Source organism: Falco cherrug, chromosome 7 (genome assembly GCF_023634085.1).
Source record: "Falco cherrug isolate bFalChe1 chromosome 7, bFalChe1.pri, whole genome shotgun sequence".
Classification (NCBI taxonomy): domain Eukaryota; kingdom Metazoa; phylum Chordata; class Aves; order Falconiformes; family Falconidae; genus Falco; species Falco cherrug.
In genome coordinates, this window is record NC_073703.1 from 33,470,628 (window position 1) to 33,486,522 (window position 15,895).

At 38.7% G+C, this 15,895-nt stretch overlaps 1 protein-coding gene across 1 annotated transcript in view; it reads left to right on the plus strand.

Annotated features, from left to right (window-relative positions):
- EXOC5 (exocyst complex component 5) overlaps window positions 1–11,589 on the plus strand; it is a 29,816-nt gene extending 18,227 nt beyond the window's left edge. The window contains exons 12-18 of the mRNA XM_055717240.1: window positions 603–750; window positions 2,929–3,037; window positions 3,801–3,921; window positions 4,690–4,776; window positions 7,504–7,612; window positions 8,639–8,854; window positions 9,304–11,589. Of these exons, the coding sequence (XP_055573215.1) occupies window positions 603–750; window positions 2,929–3,037; window positions 3,801–3,921; window positions 4,690–4,776; window positions 7,504–7,612; window positions 8,639–8,854; window positions 9,304–9,492 (979 nt within the window). The 3' untranslated portion in view covers window positions 9,493–11,589. The remainder of the gene's footprint in view (window positions 1–602; window positions 751–2,928; window positions 3,038–3,800; window positions 3,922–4,689; window positions 4,777–7,503; window positions 7,613–8,638; window positions 8,855–9,303) is intronic.
- The last annotated feature ends 4,306 nt before the right edge of the window (window positions 11,590–15,895 follow it).

The following is a 15,895-nucleotide window of genomic DNA, read 5'->3' on the forward strand; positions in this document are numbered from 1 at the left end:
CTGGGTTCAGTGTGTCAAGAATGTGAAAGTTATTTAAAGAGAGCAGCAGCAAAGTAATTAAATGAATTAAAAAACAAAGATGAAAATTTAATTTTCTTGGGGAAAATTAAATTTATGGTAGTGAGTAACTTTATGGGTTGTTTTATGCATGGAAATGTGTTAGAGCATGCTTGAGTAAATCAGGACTGCTGAGATAGTGGAGGAGGATGAGAGGATTTGTGGGCGTGGATGAGATAGAAAGCTCTCATTAGTGTTTTGAAAGTACAATGTGACAGAATGTATGGAGGCTAAACCTTGTCCACAGAGCATAAGTGCCATAGGATTCAATTGAAATTATTTATTCCACAATGGGGAATAGCTGGTCCTATGGTGTGAATGTGCCATGGTAGAGCACAGTTGACCATGGAATCAGAGGTGGTAGTTTTGCATTTACTGGCGATGTTTTTTTGAGCTTGCAAGACTGTCTTAATGCTTGCATATCCTAAACTGTGTCTTGGGTTCTGTTTTTTAAGTTAACAACTAAATTACCCTAAATCATTGTTGAATTTGAGCATCAAAATTTCCATCCAGTGAAATCTTCTTTTGGTGTATTTTTATTCTAGTATTCAAGATCTCAAAGAGAGAATAAGGCAACGTACAAACTTACCGTTGGGGCCAAGTATTGACACACATGGAGAAACGTTTCTGTCACAAGAAGTGGTAGTTAACCTTTTGCAAGAAACTAAGCAAGCTTTTGAAAGATGTCACAGGGTAAGTTTGCTGTCTGTCGTCTCCATTAGTGATATAATTTTGTGCATGAAATCACATTTTGTGGTTCAATTTCTGATTGAAGTGTGATAGAAAGAAAGGAAGGACATTATTAAAAGAATAATAAACATGTATATTATAAAATATTTATATTATAAATAACTTTGTATTTTTCACTGGAGCAGGGTCATGATGGAGGCTAAGGAATTGATTTTTAAATGTGGATCTAGTTTGTATTTTGTGGGGTTTAATACCGTCTATTTTTGGAAGACCTACTGTCTGCGCTGCTTTTCTTAGTAAATTAGACTGAAAACCTGAGAAGCCTTTAGTGTATTTTTTTTGCTACTTTAAAGTACAGAGAATAGTTCAACAGTTGTTTTCCTGTGTCTAGTGCCATTTCTTCTTGCATTGAAGAATTATCACCAATAAAACACTGAGAAGAATAATCTTTAACGTTGTTTACCTTGGTAACCATCTGCTGTTCTTTAAATTTTTTAGTCTAACCAAAAAGATATGTTTTCCTTCTGATTAAATTGCTGTTTTTTCTGCCTTTCAATTACTGTTTGTCTGGTACTTTAGTGTAAATGAAAACCCTTGAAATTGATTTGCAAACTTAAATGCTAGAGATTTTGTACTAGCTAAACACACTTGATTTTTTAACAAATTTTAATACCTCTAATTCTATATTAGCTTAGTGCAAAAAATAACATTTCAGATGTTTAGAAATTTTAACATTTTATAAACTTAGAGGGATCAAAGATATAATGAAATACTCATATGGCACTGTTAGCTGTATGCATTGGGAATGACCACCTTCCTAGTGGTGAAAGTCAGTGACTGCAAGGCGAGCAGATAGATCATTCTTTTTTTCAGTATGGTAGTTGCTAGAAATGGTTGTTAAATTAATTCATGATATAAACTAACTTTTCAATTATGCACAATTTTTTCATACTCTGTCTAAAAACAATTGTAGATATTGGGATGGAAACCATTGCTAAATGGATCTTGGTGTGCAAGGAGATTTTTAGAATTAAAGGTGTATGACTTCTGCAGTATCATATATGCTGTTAGGGTTTTGTTTGTGGTTAAGGCAACTCATTATACAATAGAGAAGCTACATGTGTCCCTGGCTAATGGTAATACTTATGTCAGATGACAGATGTGTGCAGATACACTCTGTCCCAACTGTGACTACTTTAGGAAAAATATTTCTGATAATATAAAATAATTCTGAATGTAACCATATACTGAAGCATTTTGGTGTTTGGAAATCTCTGTAAAGGTGTTTTATTGTTGGATTTTTTTATTTGGGGTTGGTTGTTTTGGGGTTTTTTTGGAATACAGCAGAAATCTTTGGGAACATCGTTGCATAAAATTTGAATTGCCATAGTAATCTTTCTTAGTCCTAGCTTCATAAAGTCTTCACATAATTCCTTAAAAACCAAAGCTGCATTTCTTATATACAAAAGCACTGTCACGTTTTTCTTTAGCAAAGGGATTTACTGACAGGTTGCTGTCCAAAATCCCATGTTGCTTACAGCTCATAAAAGTACAGATGCTGTGTGTATATGTGGGCATTACTTCACTTAATAAAAATTTTCATGCTCCATTGACTCCAGCTGAACTGTGATAAATGTAGCTGAGGTTCAGTCTGTGTTATTTTTTTCTGCAGTACTGTGGCAGTGCTAAAAGAACAGTGCACTGGGTGAAAGTGAAGGTCCATCAAACCCAATGTCCTGTCTCTCACAGTGGCCAGGGGCAGAAGCTTAGTAAAAGAGGAAAAAAGGCAGGGTATGGGTAGAGTCACCTTTTCTGTATATGTTTTCCCAGGATCCAGTGGTATGCAATTTAGGTAATTTGTGGGGTTACATCTGGACAACTGTGTTTTAAGGACTACTAATTAATATCTTTATTATTACTATAAACTGTTTATATTTTTGCTTTTTGTAGCATCCTTTGGCACGCTAGCTTCAGTTTACTCATTAATGCTGAAGGGTTTATTGATACTAAAGGCTGTTCCTGGATAGTTTTCTCTATGGATACTTTTCATTTAGAATAAAATTCCAGTTATTCTGGAACACTTGTTGCATTTTAAGCTATTCCCTATGCAATATTGGATAAACTTTCAACTGTATGTAGAACTGACCTTTAAGATAGGTGTTTTTTTCTTTTTCTTTAAAGCTCTCTGATCCATCTGACTTACCAAAGAATGCTTTCAGAATTTTTTCTATGCTTGTAGAGTTCTTATGTACTGAACACATCGATTATGCATTAGAAACAGGCCTTGCTGGTGAGTATAGTTTTTTTTCTGAGCGTTTCATCCCATTGGCCTTTTTGTGCAGATGATCTTTGCAGGTCCTTGCTGTGTCTTATTGATTGGCCTTGTTCAGAATGTATTGGTTAAATGAAATTTGTTTTGTGTATATGGGGGGTGGCATTTAATGTCTTCTAAAGAGTACTTTCTATTTGGGGAATTGATGCACAGATGGACACTACTGTCTTCAAAAACTGTATCACAGAAATTGGGCCATTAGTGCTCCCAGGCTCTTTTAATTGTTCTCTGTGCCATAGCAGGAGAATATTCATATATTGAGGTTTAGTGTCTTACATTTTATGAGAATTCTGTGTGTGTTTGTATACTCATGCATTTTAGACAGTAAATAAAACTGCTTGTATTAAAGAAGTTGAAATCTTGACAGTGAGAACCTATGTTTCTTACATGAAAGCATAAAACTCATGCTCTGAAGAAATACTTAAATTGGCTGTTCCATTTTGCTTTTAGAAATTTTAAAAGCAATATATTTCTGTGCTTATGGTTATTTGATATAGCTATGAGAAGTCTTCTATATGTGGCACCATAGTAAATTTTTGAAACTCTAAGCCTGTGATTTAAGCTATGAGAACTATTCTATATGTGGCACCATGGTAAATTTTTGAAACTCTAAGCCTGTGATTTAAGCATTCATGGAAAAACTCTGCATATTTAAAAAAAATCATGCTAATTATAGGAACTGCATATCGTTAGAATCCTAATGAAACCTTCTTTGCTTTAGGCATTCCCTCTTCTGATTCAAAGAATGCAAATCTTTATTTCTTGGATGTTGTCCACCAGGCCAATACTATTTTCCATTTATTTGACAAGCAGTTCAATGATCATCTGATGCCATTGATCAGGTACCTTTATTTTGAGTAGCATTTCCTTTTGTGAATGGTCACTTTTGGTGAAGAAAGCAATTTTTTTCATTCCTCATCTCTATTAAGAGGAGTTTATTCTTGGAGTGGTTCAGTTTGATCTTGTGGGAAGACAGAACACTGTAATGGACAGGAGAAGGGCTGTTAAACAAATTGTTTCCTTGGAGAACTTAGGGGAGAGAGGGAGTTCCAAGGGTATCGGTCCTTAGAGGCCTCACTGCTGCATTACAGGCCAGGACTAGAGGGGGTTGCGGCTGCTCCTTGGGGTGAGCTGGCAATATCAGGGCTGCTGAGACTCCTGGGAGGACCCCACAGGTTCTGCAGAGGGAGCAGCTGGCCATGCCTTGGGAGCCACACATGAACTACGCGAAAGCTGCATGTTGTTGGGAGCCACAGGTTGGATACGTGCGAAGCAGAGCACACTGCTGTGCTGTGTGTTAGTGTGCGTGAAAAGCTGAGTTTGCTCGCTCACGCCCAGGGGCTGGCAGCAGCTGAGAGGCACTGCTTAGTGGGCACAGTGCTGCCCGGAGTGCATCACAGCACTGCCCATCAGCGCGCGGTGTGTCCTCCTCAGGGCCAGATGGCTGTTGATTTGTTGTTCTCGAGTTGGCTGAACTCCACCTAAACTAGTCCTTTCTGATGGGATGGGAAATCTTCACACACTCCTGGTGTAAGAAGCAGACCCTGTAGACAGATTTGTTCTGCTGTATTAACACTCTGTCACACACCCAACCCTCTATACTGTTGCAGTTCTTCTCCTAAATTATCTGAATGCCTTCAGAAGAAAAAGGATATCATAGAACAAATGGAAGTGAAGCTGGATATGGGCATTGATAGGCAAGTAGAGATTTAAACTTTCTGTTAATCACAAATTCTTTCAAAACTTCTTTGTGATGTATGTTAGCTCTTTCTTTTAAGGATTAATTATTTCTGAACACAAAATTGATTATATTTTTTAACTTTTTTTTAACCCATAAATACACATTGTGGTGCATAGGAAATGTAGATTTTGTTTGTTTAGAGGGTCGTATTTTTCATGGCAGATTTCTGACCCATAAATACTTCTGGAAGGACATAAAAGGATTTGGTTACATTGAAAGAGTGCAATAATTCAGTGTTACCTTATTGTCTCAAACTACTTTTTTCTACTGTAAAGGAGGGAGGAATGATGATTGAAATAGATGGAAAACTTGCAGGATTTCCATTAGGAGCAAAGTTTGACAAAAATAGGTTAGGTGATTTGCTTGAATCTCTGCAGTGCTATGGATTAGACCTAGCCATAGAAATCTGTAGACCTGGAATAATTTTGATTCTGACATTTACTTGCTTTGAGGTTGACTAACTCATTTAATCTTATTTTTTTCCTCTGTTTCTCCAAATAAAAATGAGGCGATAGCTACAAAGATTATAAATTAAAATCATAACTGGTTTGCAGTAGAGGAAAATAACAAACTAATATGCTTAATATTAGGAAATTGATCTGTTGTGCAATGCTTGACATTGAACCAGGAAGCATGTAGTGTTCCTGTACTTCAAGGTGGCATTATTCAACCAAGCACACGTTACCTAAGCATTCTGTGCCTGTTTCTCTCTGCAGTAACGGAAATAAGCCATCCTGCAAGTAATGGGAGCTACTCTAAACTATTATTGAGGTTTTTGTAAGGATCACACCGTACTGGAGAGGGATGAAGAGAGCACTGTGTAGGAAAAGGTGGCATTGCAATTGTGTCCTAGTGAGCATTTTCTGCAGAGAGAGGGAGGGGAAGAGATTTGCTATATTGTTTTGCACCTGTGTTTTCGGTAGGTGCAAAAAGAAAGGTGGAGGTAGGGGATGTGTAGGTGGCAACTGAGATTTTAGCTGCTTGTGCTGGAAGTGACCATAGAGGTTTAAACACAAAGTTTGAAATACTTGAACCATAAAGGCCATAAGCTCAGATCTAGACAGACACAGATCAGTTATCAGCATCAGAATAGTTTGTTTTTGTAAATAATACCTTAAAAATGACAGTAAGACATAAGAGAGCATGTCCCTGTTGGAAAATGGAATGTTCAAAGGTTTGTGAATGGAGACTTCAAACAAATTTGTGCTTTGGCACAAATAAGAGATGAGTTTTGAGATAAATGTTACATGTTAAATGTGTTTGTGTGCCTGATTCCATGCTGCTTTGTGGTGCCACTGGTGCTGCTGAGCATCACTTGTCTTGCTTAAAGGAATGATTGAGGTTTTTTTTTTTTTTTTAAAAAAAAAAAAGCAAATGTCTAACTGTTGACAGTTATCAGATCTGAGAAAGTCCGATAGCAGTTTCTTGAATGCCATTCATAGCAGTTGTCTACCTCTGCAGAAGGCAGTATTAGTCAAACAAATTAGTTCAACTGGTTTTCTTTCAGTATGTATTATGTGTAAACAGCCTTCTAGGAGTATTTATTGAAAATGGAAATGCAGGAGAATGCAAGATAGAATTTCTTTAAATTTCTATTGGTATGTGGATTGTTGAATGAAGTACAACTAAAATGGAAGTCTGAGCTCTATGTGTAGAAAAAGAGTTTATTCCCTCTTCGGATACATACTTTCTTCTCCCCTTCACCCCAGCTTGAATCCTTCAAGGCCTGTAATTGCCTTGACCATGTTTTCTTCAGGGAGGTTGGAGAGGTGAGGGAAGTAAAGAAAACAGGAGGGGAAGGGGGGGGGGGGGGCGGAAAAAAAAAGAGAGATAGGGAGGTTCCTGGTGAAGGTAGGCATTGAGAGAGCTGTGCAGCCTCTCTCTGCTACTTTGCTGTTTGACCTTTAGTTTGGACTTGAAGCAAAGCAGGGCCTTGACCTTAGATAGTGTTCTGAAAAGATAAATCCTGTAAAGGAGAAGTAAATGACACTGTAAAACACTATTAGATTTCTGAGAACAAGAGAAATACCAAGCTTTGGCAGAGGAAGAGGGTTTTCCTTTTTTTTTTTTTTTTTTTCCCCCCTCACCCCTTCAGTTTGAGTGTTTTCTGATGCTTCCTCGTGAGTAACGTGCTCTATGCTACTAAACTCTTTGAAATGCTTCCTTCAGCTATCCAGTTCCCTCTGCATTGAGGAATGCTATCCAGTTTCTCTTGAATAGCTGGATTTGAATGGGTTACCTTACAATTAATGTGTCCCCTTTAAAACTAGCTGGCCAGCATGCTGTGTGCTGTGCCCCAGGACACGGAACTTGGAGGAAAGAGTTTTTAGGGTTGTTGGTTGTCTTTTTTTTTTTTTTTTTTTTCACTGATTGTTCTTTTTCTAACTGACTATGTAAAATCAAGCATATCTTCTCTATAGAATTGCATTGCAACTTCCAAAGAGTGTGCATGTCTGTTAAATGAAGTACTGCCTTTGACATGTCCTAGCACTGCTTGCTTCTTGTAATAAATGTTTGCTTTTAGTGCATCTTCATAGATTACTCGAGTGTTAGGTAGCAGGGGTTTTCCTCACTGCTTTATGCTGCTTGCTTTTGTAGAGAATCAATTAGTATATGGAAATATAAAAATGAAGGAAATTAAAATGTTTGCTTCAAAACCCAATCTGTATTTGTAACTTTAAAGGACGCTGAATTGTATGATTGGACAGATGAAGCACATCTTGACTGCAGAGCAAAAGAAGACAGATTTTAAACCAGAAGATGAAAACAATGTTTTGATTCAGTATACTAATGTAAGTAAACTGAGTCCCAGCTCATCAGTATAGGTTCAAATGCTCATGAGTCTTTTCAGGTTCAAGATGTTCCTTACCAGACTTGTGTTAGACAACATGTGTATCTGATTAATTTACTTTAGCTATTCCATTTTGCACTAAGCACCTCCAAACTCTGTTGTGGCGTGTTTTCTCAAGCTGAAAAGGAACATTAGCAGTTTAGTATCTAGTGTCAGACACAAATCAGTAGGTGCTGGACGAACTGTCACGTTCTTGCTAGGAGGTCCAGAGTTGAAACAGGGGTTTTAGCTGACAATTAGGTTTAAGCTATCAGTTTCAGAAAACCAATTATCAGGTACTGTCTAGTTGCTGGGTGCTTTTCCCCCTTGGAATGGCAGGAGCACGACGAAGCATCACAGGTTTGGCATGAACGTTCTTTGCTGCAGAACATTGTCTCTACCACCACATCTGTCCAAATCCCAGCCTTAGTGGCTGCTGAGAAGCTGTAGTGCTGGGTTACATTAGGCTCTTGTCAGGGAAAAATGCAGAGAGGAGCGGAGAACTACAGTCAATGGGAAGAAGTGAGAGCATTGCCTGAATGCCTACAGCCGGGTGGGAATGGGAGAGTTGGTGCAGTAGCATGTACACTCTGGTACTATGTGGGAAGGGTGAAGGTGCCTGTATAGCTGTTAATTTGGGTTTATAACTGCAGCTCACAAGAGGCTTTTAAACACTGTGTGTCATCGTTGTCCCCCCACTCCCTCCCCTTGGTTGATTGTTGTTTGAATTAAAAGCCAGAATTAAACTGTTCTATTCTGAACTGATAAGAACTATAACTTAATCGAATATTGTCTCGAATCCATCTTTCTACTCATGTTTTTGAATCTTTATATAGCAAATAAAAAACCTGTTGGAAAATTAATAAATTGGAGGATGAATAATTTCAGTGATGTGAGAATTTTAAAGACAGTGACTGATGTGGAAGTCACTTTGAGAACAGATTTCTAGAAAGTAAGTTACATAATTACTTTTCTTAATTTTATTTAGGCTTGTGTTAAGGTCTGTGGCTATGTTAGAAAGCAGGTGGAGAAGATTAGAAGTTCTATGGATGGCAAAAACGTGGACACAGTTTTGATGGAGCTTGGAGTTCGTTTTCATCGACTTATCTATGAACACCTACAGCAATACTCCTATAGTTGCATGGGAGGCATGTTAGCTATTTGTGATGTGGCTGAGTATAGGAAGTGTGCCAAAGACTTCAAGGTAAGCTTGTACAGGTTGGTAGTGTACAGCCATGTTGAAATTGGTAGCCAGACTCTTATTTTTAATTGGATGTCTTTTCTTCTTGTTTCTGTTTTAACATCACCATTTTGTATACCTTTGTTATATAATCTGTTACTATACCAGCAGTTCTTTATCATGTCCTAAAGAGCAGTTTCCTGCCAGGTACGTATACTGAAGAAGTGTTGAGTTTGCGTTATTATGTGTTCTATGTAGCACTGTGTGTGTGTGCGTGCATATCTCCCAACAGATGCATATGTGCGTGTGTCTATATGTGTGTATAGTTATGCACACAAGGAGAGAATGATGGATGTGAATCCTCTGTCGGGAAGTATTTTGAAGATCTAGATTGACATTGTGTTATTAAGACTTCAAGCAACTCTTAACTCTTTAATATTTGGGTTTTTTTCTTTCTTTTCTCTTAACCACAGATTGCGCTGGTGTTACAACTCTTTGATACCTTGCATGCACTTTGCAATCTTTTGGTTGTAGCCCCGGATAATTTAAAGCAGGTTTGCTCAGGAGAACAACTTGCTAATCTGGACAAGAACATCCTTCACTCCTTTGTTCAGCTGCGTGTTGATTATAGGTCTGCTCGTCTTGCTCGTCACTTCAGTTGAGAGCATGGAAAGAAATGTTGTACCTTTGGGTAGGCCTCAGTTGTTGGAAAGCACAGGGAATGATTTCTTAACAAACTGTGGTTGTAACTTTCATGGGATAATGACTGTTCAGAATAAAGCAGCAGCCATATTTAAACATGACTACGTAGAAGGCAAGCAGGTAAAAATCTGGATGATATTTCATGTAAGCTGAAGTTCTCAAAGTGAAGAATTTTGCAAGTCTACTTGCTACTGATTTTTTTTCCTTTTTTTATTGGAACCATGTCGGCATAGGAAAGCAAGTGGTGCATCGAAATTATTTTAGTCTTCAATATTGAATTATCAGATACCATTTGTTAGACTTGAACTACAGAGCATAGCATAGGTAATGGATTATGTAGAATAGACCGGCGTAGAAACATTCTTCATCAATTTCAATGACTTAGACTTCAGCACAGCTAATCATAATCAAATTATCTTTGATTGGTGTTTCTAAGTAATTTCTTTCATTTAAAACATTATCCTGCTCAATGTAATTTCTTGCTCTAATTAATTAGCTTGGAATTTCTTTCAGATGTAGGAGTAAAAGCAACATTATCCCAGAAAGATGTAATTTATTCATTGTGTAGCATTCTAAACAGGACTAAGTGGTGAAAAGTTTTGGGGTTTTTTTGGTTCTTTTGGCTTTGGGGTTTTTTTCGTACCTAATAGTCAAGGGCCTACCAGAACATACTGGCATTGTATGACTTGACATTATTGTTTCTGTTTGATACTGGCACACTGAATTTTATATATACTCCTAAAGTAAATGCAGCGGCCTTGCCTAAGGCATTTGTATAACAAGGTGAAGGTGCCCATTGTTGGATTAATAAGAGAACTTTCTTCTGTCTCTGTTTTGTATGTAAATAAATTCAAATTATAACAAAGTGAAAGGATAAAATGCAGCCCAGTGTTTCATATATGAAAGGAATGGACAGCAGCTCTAGCCAAAACCTAGAGTTGAAAATTCCTGTGCTGAAGATAATTGATCCTCAGTGCCTGAGCAATATAAAATGTTGAAGTGTGCAAATGCTGCTCTTTGACCGATCATAATTTTAATATTGGAGACAGGCTATTTTTGTCCATTACGCTCCAGTGTTTTTTCAAGGTGTTTCTGAGATGGACCCATAGTGTGCATATAGTGAATTGAAGCAACAGTGATGTTTGAAATATTTGGGGTAGCTTTTCCACAAGCAGTTGGAAATTTCTGTAAATAGACTTTTGTTCAGGGTGAGCTGTTGTGGAAAACAGGTTGGAACTGCTGTGGTTTGTGTCTTCAATCTGACTTACATCATGCCTGAACAAATCATCTGTACCACTTTATTTCTACTCTGAGCTCAGCATATGTTATGGAAACTTCTTTCACTCCCATCTTCAGAGCAGCATTTCTATAAATTTACTTTATGGGTTGATCAAATCAAACTACTTTCTGCTTTTGTTAAAATCAATTCACAGGTGTAGTCAATATTGACAGGCTTGTGCAGAACTTCTCTTGGTTAGTTGATGTTCTTCTGCTTCATTTTATATTTAGCAGAGCATTACATCAGCAAACAAAGAGAACAGATGCCAGACTGTCTCAAAGTATTTGGGAAGACTGGCTGCTTTGCTGAGCTGCGTAGCTCTATGCCTTGGCCATGGCAAAGCCACAAAGAGTTTTGGACACTGGAGGAGGCACATGGCTGTACTGCTGCCATTGTTTTTCAAAAGCTCTGGTGTGAATTCAGATGATACCTCTCTGTTACCTCTGTAACTGAAAGCCAACAATTTTAAGGCTGTGGTTTTATTAATACAAAATCTTTCTACAAAAAAGTGTCAATTTGTAAACACTTCAGAACAGTGAACATCGTCTTAAGATTGCAGATCACAAAAGTGCTTCAGAACTTGTTGTATGATTGCTGGAATTTTTTAAGGTTGTATGAAATGTGTATTTACCATATTTCTTGCTTTATTAGCTGTGTTTTCCATGCATATGCTCAGTGCAATATTTTCATTATGCCTGTTAACAGGAGGCAGCAAAAAGTAGGTGAATACTTAAACTTAGATATGTAAACTCTTCCTCAATAAAAAGAATTCCCTCTAGACACTTTTTTTTTTATTTCATTTCCATGTTTTTCAAATACCTTTATACTCAATTGTATAAGCCCTTCTGGGGGGGGGTGGCGGGTGGGGGGTGGGGGAAGAAAAAAGAATAAAATGTAATTTTACTGACCAAATTTATAACTGGTGTGAGCTTTCCCTTTCCTTTACAAAACCTCCCCATGTGCACACTGAAATAGTTACTATTTCTAGAGAAGACTATGTTGTCATAACTTTACTTTGCAAGTTGGAATGGGATGGGCTGGGGAACTATAATTTTCATACATTTGTAAGTTTAGAGTTCTTATAGCATGTAATCTGGGAAAATACTTCCAGTGGCTTTTGAGTACAATAGAGTACTATCCAAAATACAAATACACCTTTTAATGTTCATGTACTGAGTTAAAGTATTGCTTTTCTAATGTTCACTCCTAGAACATAGGCATTTAACAGGCTGGCAGCCAAATGAATGCCTGAGAGGAGGTGTATATATGTGTGTGTAATTATGTTGTCTACAATTGTTGAAAATGGCTTTGCAGTAAACTGCTGTAGGCTGGAAAATAAGCTGTGTTTTTACAAGTCCTATAATTTATTAACGTGATTTGGTATTGTATTCTGTTTGCATCTGCACAGAGGGCAGGAAGGAGTTGGTGTTCTGTAAGAATACTTCTCTCAACACAAAAATATAAAAAATTGGGAAATGGAAGTGCTTGGAAAAACTAAATCTAGATATTTAGAAATAGAGGGTAAGGAGTAAAGACATGAACTAAAAGGATATGGAGAACAAGCAGTTTTCAAGTAGCATAACACATAGAAGGAGGTTAAAATGTGATTAATAGAAACCCGACGTACACATCACAGCAGGATAGGAATTAAAATCTCCACAGCTACGTCTCCCACCCTGAAATGAAGTGAGCTCTAGAGAAGGGGAGCTGGCTAAAATACTTTTCCATGGAGCTGTTTATTCATCTTGAAACCGTTGGATTCAACAGGAAGAGACTATCCGTACATGAGTATGTCTGCTGTGAAGGATAGGTAGCAATGCTGTGGATGTGACCGCTGCTTATTTCCACTGTGAGGAGTAGAAGTGCATCAACAATATGCAGTCTGATCGGAGGGAAGGAGAATTTACCAGAGCTGAGTTGATTTATTTATTTATTTATTTATTTTTAAGCCTGCAGTGATCTGGATAATGGTAAGTGACTGCTTGATTTGAGAATGGCATGGTATTGACAGGCGGCCGGTCAGTTTATATCACAATAAGAAAATTTGGGTTGGGGTTTGGGGGTTTTTTTCCCCTCTTAGCTTTCACAGTCATTTTAAATCACTGGTTGCTTCAGCGTGTAACTGCCACAGATAACTCACAATTTCAGTTGCCTGAGGAGGAATCCTCCACCATATAGCTGGTGCTGCAGTGTTGTGATTGAGTGTTGTTTGAATAGATTGCTCCATTTCTCTAGGAAATGTGGCAAAAATGCTGCATTTTACAAAGTGCCCTGAAGAGGGTGAGGCCTGCTGGGTTCCTTCACAGGCTGGGTATGTGTTGGCCTGTTCTTCAGAAGCCTGTTGCTCCAGGTTTCTCAATCCAGTGTGTGTGTGACAGTAAGCCTGATGTACTCAGTTTTAGATGTCATGACAAATTCCAAACCAGAGGGGTGCTCTTTGTATTAAATTTCCATGGCAATAACTATCTTAGTTTGGATTAGCACTTGAGCTGAACCAGTTGCAGATAGGGAAACCGGGCTGAAGCGATGATTTTTCCTTTATTAAGAAAGTAGATACCTAAATAATTGCTTGTCTAATTTTAGATGCAGGTAGGAGCTCTTCTTTACGCTTCTTGTCCCAGGAGCTGTAGGGAGGGTAAGTCAGCCATCAGCACCGAAATTTACTCTTTTTTTAGAAGACAACCGAAAGGTAGGAGCACCTTTCCTGTCCTGATGTTCTGCTGGATATTGGCTTCCAGGCATTATTTCCAGCACTTCTGTGCTAGTTGAAAGTAGAGATAGCAAAACAGAAATCTATCTGCAATTGGGGTGTTTTCATTCTGGACATCAAGGCTGGCACTTTTTTATTCTTTCCTGGTGTTTCCACACCTGTTTTAAGGCACGGAGGGAGCCAGATCTGCCCAGTCGTGTTCACTGCTTTGCTTGCCTTTTTTTTCCTCCATTCTAATTTCTTTTGGTGGTAGGAGATTTCTATACCATGTCTTCTGCTTATCTTAGAGTGGGGAAGCAGCTGTGTTTGCCTGTCGTCTTTTCTCTTGTGTGGGGCACTGCTTACTCTGTGTCAATACAACCCTTAGTGCATGGGGAAGCCTTGGTTTCTACTTTTATTCTATTAGCTTTACATCCCTATGCCCTGTTGTCCTTTCCAAATCTCAGGATTGCACTATCCCTTCCCCTCTGTTACCACACTACCAGAGAAAGAAACCTTTAACTTTGCAGCATGGCTTCTATGAGAGCTTTACATATTATCTAGTAGTTCTTCATCCACATGTAGCCTGGTAGGAGGAGGAGTTTAGCTCCCTTCCCCTTTATTCCTCTACTTTCCCCATATTGTCTAATCTTTGTAGGTCTGTTTCCACACACTCTCCCGTGACCTGACTGTAAGGTACATTGTTGCAACTTCATACAAGGGACCAGCCATGGGGGGAAGAGCGTCAGTTCTCTCAGCTTCAGCATCCTTTGGGTGATGTGCCAGGATAGTAACGTGAAATGTAAAGTGGAGCCATCTCTGAATAGTATCTTTGAGAACAGCTTAACAAACCAAAATGAATTGTTTTGACACTTGAGGGTCAAGATATCTTGAAATTTTATTTGCCTGTAACTTAAGTTTATCCTCATCGTATGGGATGAAAATAAACTTGAGATTTCCTTATAGTGGTCCCAAATCCTGCTCATCTGCGCTGCTGTTTCCCCTCTGTGAAGCGAGGGAACCTTGGAGCTGAGGCAGCAGTGCTGGCTGAGCTGCAGGCTGTGGCAGTTCCTACCCTGGTTCCAGCTGAGCAGCTGCCTCCGGCTGCTGTGAGGGGTCAGCATACGTGTTCTCTCACTTACTCTCCCGTGGTTGTGTAGCCTCCACATAGGATAGCGTGAGGCTTTTGCATCACCTTTGAGCTGCAGAGGATGTCTTTGCTTGTCATGTGTGGTCTGCCCAAAAGGGTCCAGTAGTTCTGAGCTACAGTTTGTCATCCTGGGAGGGGCAGAACTGTTCCACCCTAGTCATGTAATTTTGGAGCGTGTGTGATGTTTCATGAGACCCGTAGCTGTCAAGTGCTGGCTTGTTCAGCTGATCTTCTAATATGCGCTATTCTTTGAAAGTTGGTATTTTAAAATTTTTCTTCTTGAAGTATTAAAGTTTCTCTTCTTTCACTGAAACCCAAAATTGTCCATAAGGCTGCTGGAGCCAGAATGTGAAGAAATAAACGCTTTTTTGGGAAACAGGCATCATGGCAGCGGCAGCTGTTGCTGAAAGCTTCTGCACACTGTGTTTTGTTGTTCTCAAACCTGGATTTGGAAAGAATGGAGGAGAGAATGGACTAAGATGTCAGTCCTTCTTATCCCTCTCCTTTGCATGTAAAACGGGGCTCTGTCAGTTTTTGGGACTGTTTTTGACCCCCGCCTCTTTGTCAGCTGGCTGTTGCACCACAGTCTTCCCGTGCAATTTATCCACCTTAACCCCACCTCGTCTGTTCTCAGGGCTGCCCATGTCCTTCTCAACCTCATCCCAATGTCACTTTGAGCCAAGAATATATCCTGGCACAAACGAGCCCTTGCGATGTCTTGGTTGTACATTTGCTTTTCCCACTTTGATCACCAGTCTGTGGGAGACAGAAGCTGTTGTTCTACCAAGTGTCCAGCCTCATCAAGGCCACCTCTTTCCTTGAAGAGATAGGTGAGATTGTGGAGAGATGTCCCCAGAATCAATTCATAGGTAGATAAACTGTATGGTATCGGGGTAGACAGCTCCTGCTAAAAGACATGGTTAAGGTGCACCTCAGTTGATGCTGCCAGTTGAAGATGGTCATTTTGAACTCTACGCTGTTTTGATGTGTGGTATTGAGTGTTGTAGAGAAGCCAGCTAACATGAGCTTGTGTTTGAAACATTTTTATAACATTCATTTTACTGTAAACAATTCATTAAAATGACTTGCTAAGTCTTAGACAAGTGGATTTTTGAAGGTTGCTCATTTTACTTATCCACCCAAAGTCAATTTGAGTATGAATATATAACATTTTACTCATAATAGCAAACAACTTCACAGAAGAGACATTTATTCTGGAGACAGAGATTCAAACTAGACAGCAAT